Source organism: Notolabrus celidotus, chromosome 4 (assembly GCF_009762535.1).
Source record: "Notolabrus celidotus isolate fNotCel1 chromosome 4, fNotCel1.pri, whole genome shotgun sequence".
NCBI lineage: Eukaryota > Metazoa > Chordata > Actinopteri > Labriformes > Labridae > Notolabrus > Notolabrus celidotus.
In genome coordinates this window covers 9,222,099-9,237,284 of record NC_048275.1, presented here as the reverse complement: position 1 = coordinate 9,237,284, position 15,186 = coordinate 9,222,099, and the positions used below count along the sequence as shown (strand labels likewise).

The following is a 15,186-nucleotide window of genomic DNA, read 5'->3' as shown; positions in this document are numbered from 1 at the left end:
GATAAGTTATTCGTACGAGTTGAAAACAGTCCCACAGATTCCACAGTTTCTAGCTCTTCCATGGCAACAGTATCTTCATTTCAGCCTTCTTGAGTCTCCAATTATCATCAAACTTCACATGTTCCTTCTCTGTAAAGTCTGAACATTAGCCCAATGTTCTTGTTTTGTCTCGAGTGTGAAATGCTCTGTAGAACTAGACCTGCCTTGTCACAGTAAGGAGAACATTTCTCTGTTGGCATTTTGAACTGATCTATAAAACCACAGCAGAACCTGATTGAAGTCTTCTTCCCTGTAACTTATGAAGCCTGTTGACATTTTCTTTTTTAATCATACCAGTCCTCTAACACTGCCAAAGCTCACACCGTGATCTGTTCTGTGTTTGCTTTGCAACTGTCTCCCCTGATTTGGTCCACATCTCTTTCATATTCTTGGACCTTTTGACCTCCATCGTTATTTCTGCCCTGTTTTCTTCTTCTCCTCTTTCTTTTCTTTGTGGGTGACTGGTCGACATTAAATACAAATTTAAAGTTCTGTGTTCTCTTTAAGTATTAAAAGTGATACTGAAATATCCTCTATGTTGTTTAAGGATTTAGAATGCTCACGGAAAATAGAGTTTCCACCACAGTGTCAGCAGACAGAGGTGAAATGTGTCTTGCTCTGCTTTGGTGGATTGATTTGATTTGACATATGGGATCAAGTTTTCACTGGCAACATTGAGCTATCCAGAATAAATAACCATTGTTATGGGGGATTGACCAATCAGAACCAAGTGTTGGTCAAAAATGGATTATAAAATACATTAAAGGTGTTGAATAAGTCAAATTAACAACATGCATGAGGCAGAAGATCTACAGCTAAATGTTCCTCACTTCAAGTCACCATAGTGTTTTGGCCCTCATAAAGACACGCATATCATTTTCATCTCGACCTCTGAGGTCATCAGGTACTGGTCTGCTTTCAGTCCCTAGAGTCAGAATGAAACATGGTGAAGCAGCGTTTAGTCATTATGCACCACATATCTGGAACACACTCCCTGAAAGCTGCAGGTCTGCTCCAACTCTCACCTCTTTTAAATCAAAGATTAAGACTTTTTTATTTGCCACTGCCTTCCTATCTTAGCTCATTTTAACTCACTTTAAATGCAATTTTTAATTTTATTTTTAACATATTTCTAATTTTCTCATTCTTTTCTGTTTTATTATATGTGTCATTTTAATTGTGTTCTTTTGTGCTTGTCTGAATGTTTCCAATGCTTTTAATGTTTTAATGTAAAGCACATTGAGTTGCCCTTGTGTATGAAATGCGCTATACAAATAAAGTTGCCTGCCTTGCCTTTCAATCTTTTAACTGTACATACTAAAAGAAAGTGTGGTTGCAGTGCATGACGCCTTTTAACATGAGAGGTAATTTTTTTTAGGTAGAAGGCATACTGTAAGCTGCAGAGTTTGTGAAATGAAGTGTTTGTTCCATTAAACTCTGTAATCTCATTTCCTTCCTTTTCTCCTCAGGTAAGTTCCGCAAGGAGTTCAAAGCAGCTTTTTCCTGCCACTGTTACAATAAAAGCCCAAATCGAACAAAGAGGATAAGAGCCAGAGCGAGCACAGAGAGCCGTAAATCCCTGTCTACTCAAGTCAACAACATGGACAATGTGTCACGCATATCAGATCAGATCGTGTAGTCGAAGCGGCAAATTAATCCTAACCTGAAAGGACACGCTCATTGTTAAATAAACCATTAAAGTGTCTACACCAGCTGATAAAAAAAAAAGACCTTCGGATGAAGAGGATTTCTCAGAAGTATCGTTTTGTGATTCCATTCGGACGCTTTTTGGAGATGAAGTGCTTTAAAAACCTGACCTCTGTTTTCTGAGGAACTTCTCACTTTTACAAGCTCACCAACACGGAGAGAACATGACAACCTCTTGTAAATCACAGAAGATATATTTATTATGATTCACCATTTGAATGTGAAGTATTTGATTACTCAGATGTCCTTTATGATGTACAGTGCAGTGACATGGTTTGCACTCATGTATTGTATTGTTCATGTAATATTTTGAATGTTGATCTTTATCTTTGGTTCAGTGGCTTGAATATGTATTGCAGATTCTTATTTATTGTATCACTGTTGATGGGATGTTTATTGATATTTTTGTCTTATGGGTTTTTACAAAGACTGAGGAGCAGAACTATAAAGAAAACCTCTGATGATGCTCAGATTTGTCATATTTCCTCTTCATTAGCAGATGTCAATCTCAGGTCTTCAGTGTACAGGGACACAGATGTAGGATTATCTGAAGTAACAGTGTGTAATGATGCTGGATTTAACATCATTATCACCCATCACACCGGTGAATATTCAACAGGTGTTCTGCATGAAAGTGAACCTCATCACTTGACACACACTGACTTGGCAATGACCTCCATCAGCAGAGCAGACTCATTTTCTCAAGGCCTGAACGGAGAGTGGATCAATCTCTGGTTGATAGGGTGCGTGTCTCTCATAGAGATGCAACCATTAGAGATTGTGAAGGTACATCGTAGTCTGAGTAAAACTTCCAGTTTCACAGTTATCAAGATTATTATGCATTGATTACATTCCTAATGTGTAAAATCAGATTAACACCAAAACTAATTCAGTCCCATGGTATACTTTTACTAATGTTCTAAAACAGATTTAAATGACACTTTATTAAACCTCAAGGTATTTTGCTGGAAGTGTTCAACTTACTGATGTTATCTTAGCATTTACTCCACACAGACAGGAGGAAGCAAAGTCGAATGGTCAATTACTTAACTTTACTGTGTAGTGCTGGATGGTGGTCCTGCATCCATCAATTTTCACATGTTTGACCCTTAAGCTGCAACTTCTCTGCAGCAGGTTTTGCATACATGTGATCTGTAATCTTGAATAACTCCTTGATCTCGGTGTACCCAAACCTGTACCTGAAAGATGCATGGCAAAGAGGTGAAATAGAGGAGGGCCTTAATCCTCTTGGCTAACAGCTAGAAAGCATCAACCTGTCTGTCAAATAAGCCACACCTTTTAGTATGTATAACTATTGGCTGTAATAAAATCAAAGTGTGCAGTTTTTAGGTATAAAGAAATAAGGTAAAAAGACCAAAGCAAGTGGAAACCCTGGTCTTGAAAAATTAAGCCAATGCAATAAAAGAAACTACAACATTAAACTGCCCCTGAAGTCACATACCTACTGATTCTAAAAAGCTCATCTTTGCAAAAAAAAAAAGGTTAACATACAGATATCAAGATTACTAAGTTTGCATAATTATGCACACGGCTGCAGCTGTTAGCAAGGAGGCTAAATCCCTGCCTCAAATCCACCTCTTTGCTTCACTTGAGGGCCACCTAAAGTTAGGTTGAGTCAGCATGTCCAATATGGCTTAATGGTGACTGCAGTTTAATTTCATATCTGATAAGTTGTGATCAAAGGTGCAAATAAATAAATGTCTGTTTTCATTAAGCCAAAGGGTCGTTAATATAATTGAGGTTATCCAGTAATCTGTGGAAAACTTTCCTCACTATGATTTCCAGAGTTAGACTTTCCTTCACTAGAAGTGCTCTAAACATTAAGTATTCATATCAACATATCAGGGAGTTCATTTAACATGTAACAAATGTAGTGGTATATTCTACACTTGGCTATTTCAGGCTTTCAGTGCAGCTCAGTTCACACTGACAAACACACACACACACACACACACACACACACACACACACACACACACACACACAAACACAAACACATACACAGTCTGATCTACAGTGAAGCACCTCTGCTGAAAGACCTTCTGTACTTTAGATTTCCTACTTTCAGAAGTTTGAGGCATACTGCATGAATTCAAAATGTCTCAATATAGTTCCCCTGGAGCAGACTGAAGCACAACACTCCTGTGAAGATAGTGTAAATATTTTACATCATGGATATTTCAGAAATCCTCACATTGTGATATGGTTAACCAGATGATATGTCTTTGCATGAGTGGAATTCTAAGAAGAAACAAACTGTAGAGCTGATGAAAAAGACTTAAAACATGATTAGTTTTATCACACATTAAACCTAGTTTTAAATCAGACTCTAATTAAGTGTTCATTTTGACTGCATGCAGTGGCTCTAATTGTGTTTTTGCACTAGCAGAAACTGACAGACAGAGGGATAACTAGCTTTTTTCTCTGTTTGTTGAAAATCTAATCTAAAAGACAAAGGTTTCATCAGACCTTTTTCAAATCACTGAAAGAGTACAGCGCATGCTTTTTCATAATATTCATATAACCTAAATGATAATGTTTAGCCAGCCAGTGGTTATGTCAAATAGAATTATGACAATGTGAGACAAGACCCGAAATATGAACAGAGGGGTCCTGTCCACTCTGAAGGGAGTCTGTTTAGATGACCACCAGCTAACTCTGAATCACCTCACGAATGGTTTGTTTGGTCAGAGGTGTAAAGGTGATTCCAGTGTAGATGGTGTGTGTTCAAACAACTCACGGCATCTTGTTTTGTAACTCCAAAAGCAACCCCAAGCAAAACATGTGCCAGTTAGCTACTACCGCACCCCTGCAGCTCATCACAGCGCCATATAGTGGTCAACAAAAACAAATAACTGCTCCAAAATAACTTTATTAAATGTAGTTGTTGTTGCAGATAAAAACATTTCAAACCCGACTTCTTAAGTCAGCTCGCCAATTTTCTGAACATAAGCAGCCTCTTTAATACGCTCTAGACCTTCTTTAGAAACGTCACACTTTGTTTTCTGTCAGAACAACAGTTTGTTTTTGTTCTTTGAGCTCTGTTTGGTCTGTGTTATTACATTCTGAAGGTACAGCCCCCAGTAGATGTTCTGGTAAATGTGTTACTTCCTGTTGTCTCTGGTTGGTGAATCACAGCTTCAGTGCTGACACCAAAGTGAGGGACGGATCAGCAGCCAGGACAGCTTCAGTCGTCCTCTGACAGCGTCCACAACAGTCAACATGCAACTGGAAGCTGCAGTCATACTTGGTGAGTGTCTCTTTAAAGTAACTCTGACAGTAAAACATTGATTTCATTTTAGCCTTGTTGTGTAGGGTCAAGAAGAGCTGCATGTATTGTTGCTTTTAATAAATGTAAGTCAATAAAATGGACAATCATTGATGTTAAACTTGCATGAATGAATCTGTTGAATGTTGTTTTCATATGAAACTCAAAATCTAAATAATAAGGATGATACATTTTCAATATAAATACTTATAATTCTGGAATCTATTTCTTTTTCAGGGTTTATTTTCCCTCAAATGTTCATCCTCAGTGTGTCTCCTCCACCCCCTGATTGTTTTGCTGCTGTTCATACCTGCATGTCAGATTTGTGCAAGAAGAAGCAGGCGCTTTATCGTGATATCTGTGATGGTGAGTTGTAATTTAAAAAAATCAATGTGTCTGCTAACATGTGGACTGTAGCATGGTGTAACTCATATGTTTTCTCATGGTATTATTAAAGTAATGATTACATGTCCTCAGGAGACTCCTCAGGCTTTTTTCCAATTGAATTGCAGCTCCTCCAGTAAAGCTTAAATGTAATAACTGGGGCAATAGCCTGGAGCAAAGTTTATATAACTACATGAACAGATAATAATAATGTGGACACCGACTGCCTTCAAGATATGTCCGTTTTTTATTTTATCATGTTCTTATAATGAATGTTTTCCTGCACACATCCGTGTAAAAACAGTCTTTAAGAGAGGGACAATCTGAGCAGCTGCACATGGAAAAAACCTGCTGCACACACCTCACTCACTCATGGAAAATCCTGTTTTTCTGCCTCTCTCCTCTGTTTGTGTTATTCAAGATGAAGCGTGCCAAATAAAAGGCTCACCAGTCTGTAACATGACCATCCAGGCCATACTGGACCAGTATCCCACTCTGCAGGGGTGTGTGTGCGCCTGGGAGGGGGAGCTCTGTGACTCTATACAAGCACTGGCCACACAATGCAGTCCAAAGACAGGTGCAGTATTCTCTGTAGTGTAATTATAGATAGTTAAAGGTGACATTATTTTTTTGTTTACATAGAGTTGTCCGATGTTTTGTTTGAACAAAGACTGTTGTGAATTATAATCAGTCATGGGAAAACAGACTGGTTTGAATCATAGACTGTATAACACATGGATGTGGTCTCAGTGACATCATCCATTGGTCCTTTAAGAGGAGTTTTTAAGCCCAAAGATGGAAATGCTGACTTCAACCTAACTTCTGATCAATCTAGGAACATGCAAAGAGGGGGTAGCTACAGCAGGTCTTAAGCCTACTGGCCAGCTGTAAGAACTTTCCAGCCTTTCAGATAAATCATCTGCACCCCTAGTTTCAGTTCACCACCGCACAGTTTGTGGGAATACAGAAATGAGTTCTTGAGAGCTAAACTTTTAGTAAATATACTTATTCTTACTGTAAAGTTGGACATATTTACCTTCAATGTTTAACAATGAAAATATGCTGAAGGGCCAAAAACTGCAGTTCCTGTAGTGTCCACTTGAGGCTCGCTACAAGAGCCAAGGAATCCTCTTTAGGTCCCATTTTAACAGCTTTCATAATCCCATCCTTAAAACAAAACTAGCCTTGTTTAACAGCAGATGCAAAAATGGTTACTTCTTCATACATACAAACTATACAGGAAATTATTTTTATAGCACATCTATTTTGAGTTACGCATAGATTTGCATAAATAAGGGTGTAATAATGTTATTTTATTTTGTAAGATATTTTGTTTTGTAGTTTTGATTCTTTTTTTTTTGTGAGAAGTTGTGTTTTATGTTTTGTGTGATGTTTTTGTGCTTTGGTTATTGTTATTATTGTTTTTTAAAATGTTAGTGAGATCATGGCTGCACGGTGGTGCAGTGGGTAGCGCTGTTGCCTCACAGCTAGAAGGTTTGAATCCCCGGCCGGGCAGGTGCCTTTCTGTGTGGAGTTTGCATGTTCTCACCGTGCATGCGTGGGTTCTCTCCGGGTTCTCCGGCTTCCTCCGTCAATCCAAAAACATGCTCAGGTTGATTGATCACTCTAAATTGCCCGTAGGTGTGAGTGTGTGTGTGAATGGTTGTGTGTCTCTCTGTGTTAGCCCTGTGATAGGTTGGCGACCTGTCCAGGGTGTACCCTGCCTTCCGCCCGAAGCCAGCTGGGATAGGCTCCAGCTCCCCGTGACCCCTAACGGGATAAGCGGTCAAGATAATGGATGGATGGATGGATAGTGAGATCATATTAATTGTTGGGTTGTTATGTAGAATCTTTGTGATGCGAAATATTGAAAAATTTGGCCAAATATTTCTTCTTAAGCTACTTTGTTATTGTAAAATGTTGTGACTTGTTTGTGACATACAAATAATGACTTAATTCAGCATTTTTTTTAGCAGCTCAGCCGAGGAGGAGAACATTGCAGGACTGGCAGTCGAGCACTTTGATACACTACGGTGAGAATTTAAAAGAGTTAACCTTAACTCAAAGACAGTAAGGATATCGAATGGTGTACTGAACTAATAAATACTAACTGAAGGTGTCTGCAGTCTTAAACCTCACTATCATCGTTATTCTTTACAGTGTACGATGATTCTGGATCCTGCTTGGACAGAATGAAAATCTGTGTCAGTGATGCGGTTTGCAACAGGTACCTGGCACCTGTTCTCCAGGTGTGTACAGAGGAGCAGTGTGACAGTGACATCTGCCAACAAGTGACTCAGCAGTTTTACAGCAGCATGCCACTCTATGTGGCAGAGATGTTGGTCCTGTGTGAGTGTGAAGCTTCAGATCAGAGCTGTCTGCACATCAAAACCGCTCTGCAAAGTGGCACCTGTAGAGACTCGACATGGATCTGCCAAGAGACTGTGAGCCAGTGTGCTGAGGACCAAACCTGCAGGTATGATGCTATTCTGTATATCTCCTCAGTATATGTGACATACATTAATTAACCACTGAACAACAGGTTGTCCTCTGAGCTCAACTCACTGGAACCTAAAATCACATATGCAAGTAAAAAAAAAAGATTGGTTCAGATTATAGTTCAGGACATGAAAAAGTGATGCTTAAGGCCACGCATGGTCAAGAAACAACCTCTAAGGCCGGGCGTACGCTGTGTGAGTTGAGGCCAATTCGACTGATTTTGAAGTCAGGTTAAATTTAAGCTTAATTGTGCATCGTACGGGGGCATGAGGGTCAATCATGGCCTGATCAGCGGATCCCAACCCATTAGATGAGTTTCACGTATGACAGAAATTTTGGTTGACTGACTGCACACTGTCCCACAATGAAAGTAGGGTCACAAACTGATTCCCCAGCATCAGGGCTTTTTTTCTGATGGTTCCTGTGCAAACAGCTTCTAAAAGCAACATGGCAACATGCGGTACGATGTGGATAAATGCAGATAGACACAGATCAGCAATAATATTGTAACCATGCATATGCTGTAATGCAGTTTAATTCAACAGCTCTTCCACAAAGCCTCCAGATTCTCTCAAAAAATTACATTAATAACACTATCCACTCTAATAACTGAATTAACCACAACAAGAAGGTAACACAAAGTCAGAGGCCTCCAGCAAGCACTCCTTCAACTGAAGGTGTAGTCTCAAGACTCAAGAAGACATCCACTGTTTTCCACTCCTGGACTGCTGCCTCTCTCCTGCTTAAATACCTGGCCACTGATTGGAAATCAGGTACAGGTGTGCCCAATCACCAGCTGCAGCAGCGAGGCTGGGAGCACCTGTTGGGAGCACAGAGAGACAAAGCAACACCAGAAAACTATGGCACGTAACATCCATTGAGATGTGAATGCCATACAGTGCCAACAGTTATCAGTGTGTTGAGTATGAAAAGAGTGACAGGTCAGAGAATCACAGCAGTCATTGGAGTAAATCCTCCAAGAAACAAACATCAAATTTCCTGGTAACCCATCAGACAGACTTGCTTGAGAGAGATCATTAGGTGTGAATCAAGTTGTTGAGTGGCAGCCAGAGTGGCACAAAATAATTCAAGGAGGCATGAATGAACACATGTCCAGTTTTTTGGGGAAATAAGAAATGTAAAATATTCAATGTTTTGGGGTTAATTTGCAGTTGGAAAGTGAAGAAGAACTGGAGCTGAACTAACATTTATACTGATTTGTATTGCGTTTAAAATCTGCCCATCATTTCCCCATTCATATATGGATGGCAGACTGTGATCATGTCAGGTGCTGTCCTCATTTATAGACTCAGGGCTCAAAGCAATGTACAGTCACAGGGTACATTTCCAATTTGCATCTAATTAAGTTCAAATGTCAACAGGCAATTATTATAAAAAAAAAAAAAACAGAGCGATGCCTGCAAGTTGCTTCAGGCAAGAAACTTGATATGCATCATAAAAATGTATGTTTGGAATAAGGCAGTCTATCTCAGCTCCTGCTCTCCTATCATTGCTACCACTCATACTTTAAGCCCCCTCAGCATCCACCTGGAGGCCAGTGGGTTTAAGATATTGTTGCGTCCAATGAGGCGAGTGTGTTCCGACTCGCCCGTTTGGATTTATTGGACAAATACTTGAAGTTCAATGTATCTGTAAATCCCTGCAAAGTTAAGGGAATGTTGTGTTACATTATGTGTTCTGTTAATGTTGTGTCAGACGTGATTTGTACATACAGTTATTTAGTTATGACAGCTTGAACCTGGAGTGAGATAGTGTTCACTGACAGTTTTATGTTTAGAAAGAGTATGTGCAAGTTGTTCTTACCAGCTGCTGCCTTTCTGTTGAATAAGGAGTTGAACTCTGTCCAGAGTTCTGCTTTGTGTGTCTGAGCTTAGTATCACTACACACTAGAATATGATCTCATCACTGCTCAGCTTCTGCATATGAAAATGAAACTGTGATGATTGAGAGGACCTAGAAGACAAACGATGTCTTGCTGCTGGAATAAACTTTTCCTACTATTAGGAGTAGTTGTCTAAATTGTCTGACTGAATTGTCATGCTGACATTAGTGCAGTTGGAGAGGCTCCTTGGGTACTTGTCACTCTGTTATAATGCATACACCTACAAGAGCAACCACTGTGTATATGACTTTGATTGATCCTGTAGTTGTGTTTGGAGATTTAAATTATCAATGAAGTAACACTGCTGTACTTCATGCATAAAAACGCCTGTGTCCCCCTAAAAGGGAGATGTGCTCATTATTTCAGATGCTGTGGGCTCCCTGCAGGTGTCTATTAAACTCAAAAATACCCACAACCCACCCGCTATTATTCAGCATTTAATTAATTTATACTGTGCATCCTGTACAGATGTCTGTCTGTTCTCTTCTCAGTGGTTATTTTGCATGTGTAACATATTGCGTTGTTTTTTCTCTTGTCTGCATTTGCTGTAAAATCTTTGAAAGCAAAACACAAGATTCATGGCGCCTCTTTAGGCACCCTACAAGGAACTGTTTCTGAACAAGACGCCATGTGATACACCTGGAGGTGAACACAGATGGGTCCAAGTCAGAGTCATCAGAGTTTGAGTCCAAGTCTGAGTCATAAGTCCTAAAAATTAAGACACATGTCAGACTTGAGTCCTACAACACTGATATCCGGATGTACTTCCAAACAATACCATTATTCTTAAAATATCATTTCTCCTGGGTGAGGCCTCGTCATCTCAGCTGTGCAGTGTTGTGAACTTTCAAATTGGAAATATGTCAGTGTCTTAAAATACATCTGTGAGAGCAAGAAAACACATATAGCAATGTGATATACTTGTAATGAAATAACTTAATCAGCAAAGACCACTTGTGTTAAGGAGTAGCTGCTCTGTAAAAACCTTTAAAAAAGTTGCAGAGGACATTTCTTATTAATCGTTTTTTGAGAATGAAATCAGCGATCATTGCTTGAAGATGACTCACATCTGAACATGTTCAAAGTTACTTTTGGTTATCTTTGGCCCATTCAAGTTTCATTAATAAAAAACCTACAAGGCTGGAAAACAAACCAAATCGTAAAAGATGAAAAAAAAGATTCATCATAGGATTTCAAAATGATGAATGTACTTTGTGTACCTTTCTGAAACGCACAGAGCAAAGCATCCAAGGACTGACGACAAAACATGTTTTCTCTGATTCAACAGAATTCTTTTAAAGACTTTCAGAGAGACATGCTGGAGTTCTGAAGAGGCACAATGCAGCGACACTGCCCTCCAGTCGGATGAATGTTTCACCCGAATGGATCCTCGTCTCATCCTCAGTGCAGATCCAGATTGTAGAGCATCCTTTTTGGCCACTCTGGGCACCGTACTTCACTACCCTTGTACCTGCAAAGGAATATACAATGAAGATCTGCTGACGTGCAGCATGATTCATGATGTTTTTCATAACAGATCGCACTTCAGTCAGTAGAATTTTAATTAAATTGACTTTTCATTCATATTTTTTATTTGTTTATCGAAATATTCTGAAGGTTCTTTTTTAATGTGTTTCAGTGAAGTCGTGGAAAAAAAGCAGCATTGGTCCTTCAACGCCTCCAGAAATGAACCATTCAGAGGACAGTCAGATGTGGTCAAATGGTAAGCTTCCATTCAGGTTCAGTTACTCATCAATTCTAGGTTTCATGCTGATGTGAATATGAGTGTGCATGATTGTGATGGAATAATGATATGTCCATGTGCAGTTTTTAATACACTGAATATTGATTTTGTTTTTAGATTATCTTCTGTATACTCTTGCAACCTTGGTACTCGTTGGATTGGTGATATTTCTGCCTCTGGCTGTTATCAGTAAAATATGGTAGGTTGATCAATATTTGAAATACTGAATACTTGAAAGTCACTGTGAGGAGTTCTTATCTGATTTTGAAATGGTCTCACCCTCGCTGGTGCCTCTTCATGACCTTCACACTAAAATGAAATTATCAGCATCAAGACTGCTGGTTATTTCTTCATATTGAACTTTAGTGCTTGTGTTCAGGTCAGATTTTCTTGGAGAAAAGCCGAACTGATTTTCAGCACTCACTCGCCCTGAAGTGTCTGTGTGGTGGCAATGATGATATTTTGACTGTAGATGCACCCGTGACAAAGACTGCTCACATATTTTGAAGAGAGAGGCTGGAATACTTGGAAGGGCCCTGCTATGAAAATGTCACAGTGCACTTTGTTCACTCTAAGCTTGTTGGAAGGAGGTTGCAGGCAACACTTCGTTTGCAGTACACTGTAGAGGTGGTGCTCTGTCATTTCCTGAGTGCTCCTAAATTTAAGGAGTGGGGAGCATCAGTGCTGCTTAGTATAATTGGTCCATTTCAAGCCCTGTGCAATGAACAGGATTTGATGTTAATGCCGGTGTGTGAATGCTGCACAGCTCTTTGAGGGGAAAGAAATTAAAACGTGTGTGTTATTCAGATATTAATTGGGACACTGGAGCACACATTGTGACACCAGGGCCACTTTAACTTTAAACCAGTACGTCTCAACATCTTTAGTAAGGGGTCAAGTAAACAGAATCATTATGAAAACTCCTCACAGTGCCTTTTAGTCCTTCATTATTTAACGGTCATACTTGTATTTTTTTTTGTCTTGCAGGAAGCTGAGAAGAAGAGATAAAACTAAATTTCACCATCCACAGAAAAGCACCTTAGTTGTCAGTCACTGATACTCATGCATGTTCTAAAAGTGTGTGTGCAAAATCATTATTATCATTATTTATTCAATACACAACATATTTAAGATGTACATCTGAATGTTACTTTTTCATAATATTGATCAACTGTTCACAGAGTCAACATAAAGGCAGCTGTGAGAGATTAGATGTGCTCTCTGGTCTGGCAGGCTCTTTTCTTCTATCACAAAAGAAAATGTTTTCTGTGAAGCTTCTTCAGAATCAATCAAAGGTCATTGGTTATTTATCTTGTCATGTGTTTCATGCTGTCATCAGTCATACATTTTTATATTAAGACAACACACTTGGACCTTCTGAGGTTGCAGACTGTTGCCTGCTGTCGTTTTGTGATGATGTATTGTTGCCGTTAGTGTCGAGTGTATCTTAAAATAAACTTCATTTTGGATCCTTGGAGGCTGAAATCAGTTATTTTGATCCCTGGAGAAAAAGCACTTTCAAGGGACAAGCCTGCAGTTGATCCTTTAACATAGAGCAGAATTGACTGAGACAGTTGTGCTTAAGGGTTGGTCTAACATGCTTTGAGGACTCTAGAGGACTAATAACATGTGAACAGAAGATCAAAATGTACATGATCAGATACAGAAAATTATTCAAGGCTGTTTCTTAGGTGGCACAAAAACCTGCAGCTTGAAGTAAGATGAGGGATGAAGAGAACACCTCTGCTGAGAGGCAGGCAGTCCTGTTACCATGGCTCTTATTCCTTGATGATGTGAGAGGATCACCGGTCCGTGACTGTGTGTTATGGGGACATGAGTTCAGTAATGAAAGAAGGAAAGACAATTTAACGCTCAGCAGACAAACAGCAGGACTTTAACTTCTGTAACCGGTGGAGCCAGTGCAGGCAGGCATGTGAGTAAAATGTTCCCATTTTACCTGGGAGACACTTTTCAGGCAGAGGTGGAATACCAAAATGTTGAATTAACTGTGCTTCATGAATGTGCAGACACAGGGGTAAGACTCGGGGAATCCTGAGCCTGATGAAACCTGACTTCCATCCATTATCTTGACCGCTTATCCCGTTAGGGGTCACGGGGGGCTGGAGCCTATCCCAGCTGGCTTCGGGCGGAAGGCAGGGTACACCCTGGACAGGTCGCCAACCTATCACAGGGCTAACACAGAGAGACAGACAACCATTCACACACACACTCGCACCTATGGGCAATTTAGAGTGACCAATTAACCTTTTGGACTGTGGGAGGAAGCCGGAGTACCCAGAGAGAACCCACGCATGCACAGGGAGAACATGCAAACTCCACACAGAAAGGCACCCACCCGGCCAGGGATTCGAACCAGGAACCTTCTAGTTGTGAGGCAACAGTGCTACCCACTGCACCACCGTGCAGCCCTGAAGCCTGACTTATGTCATTTAAAAAACTTCATTCCTGATCTAAATGTTTGCATGTGACTTATTAAACTTGCTGGTTTTCAGCACTTATTAGGCTTAGGCGATACATAGATAAATCTGGGTGTCATCAGTGAAGCATTAACAATCATCTTTCCTATCTGAAACATCTTACATAACACTTCTAACAGACTCCCTGGTAATGTAGGAGTGTCTTTTGAGTCCCTGAAGCCAAGAGAGATAAGAGTATTTTATCTTGTGCTCACATATTACAAGATAATCATCTGTGCATGGAAGATAAAACATCTTTTGGGACTTTGGGGCTCCATTTGGATGAGTGCCAGCCAGAAAAGTAATAAAAGAAAGGAGGTACAGAATCAGGAGTGGGCACTGCAGCAATCATAGTCTTCAATGTCAGCATGTGGTGTATTTTATCTGTACAAAAAAATGAAAATTGTAATACTTTTTGTATATTTATGCCGATGAAGCAATAATATTTAGGAGCGGGGAAGTGAAGCGGACAGGCTCCACAGTTACAGGCTGTTAGGACTCAATCTTTCATCTGACCAACATGTCTGGACTGTAGGAGGAAACCCACACACACATGACTGTAAGTAAACACACAGCCACATGCAAACTCTTCTATGTCCACACATGAGCCCCGTTCCCCCACTCGCTTCAAGCCAGAAAATTCCTGCTGTGCAAATGTGGGATGTGAATGGGAGAAGAAGAGGAGGATGTAAGGTGACGGTTTGCCTCTTTGAATGCTCTTGACTCCCTCTTTGAGGATTTTCACCATTATTCTTTTTGTGCACACTGTGTTCACACAGTAAGTGCTCTAAAACCTAATCAATGAACAATTTTCTTTCTAACCTCTTATCTCTGTATCTTTCACTCATCTCTTGGGATTTCTTGTAACCCTCAAGGTCATTCAGAGCTTTGTGCTTCCTCTTACACCAGATTCGCTCTGGAGGGACTCAGAGGTGCCGAGATCTTAGCTGGTGTACCTTGCAATTTTCTCCCCACAGGAGCAGGTTTTGAGAGGTTAGGTTATTGTTTGTAGCTTTCTCTGTAAAATAAAAATAAGGTGTGCGTAAGTGCCTGCAGGACTCACATGAAAGCCTGTGTGACATCCAGCCTCAAAATGACCCTGCTTCACTCAGTTTGGTCTGATGGCTGCCCCGGCTACACAAAG

General features: G+C 40.1%; 2 protein-coding genes across 5 annotated transcripts in view; both read left to right on the top strand.

The window, feature by feature from the left end:
• The window catches only part of hcrtr2 (hypocretin (orexin) receptor 2), a 41,876-nt gene extending 39,660 nt beyond the window's left edge, over positions 1-2,216 (top strand). For all 4 annotated transcript variants that reach the window (XM_034682739.1, XM_034682740.1, XM_034682738.1 and 1 more), the window contains one exon: positions 1,509-2,216. In XM_034682739.1, coding sequence (XP_034538630.1) covers positions 1,509-1,678 — 170 coding nt within the window. In that variant the 3' untranslated portion in view covers positions 1,679-2,216. The remainder of the gene's footprint in view (positions 1-1,508) is intronic.
• A 3,101-nt stretch (positions 2,217-5,317) lies between these two features.
• gfral (GDNF family receptor alpha like) lies at positions 5,318-13,000 on the top strand. Its single transcript, XM_034682743.1, has 8 exons — positions 5,318-5,401; positions 5,841-5,996; positions 7,396-7,452; positions 7,580-7,895; positions 11,110-11,369; positions 11,461-11,544; positions 11,683-11,764; positions 12,553-13,000. Exons 1-8 carry the CDS (start codon positions 5,350-5,352, stop codon positions 12,620-12,622), a joined length of 1,077 nt encoding a protein of 358 aa, XP_034538634.1. The 5' UTR covers positions 5,318-5,349; the 3' UTR covers positions 12,623-13,000.
• Positions 13,001-15,186: the final 2,186 nt, after the last annotated feature.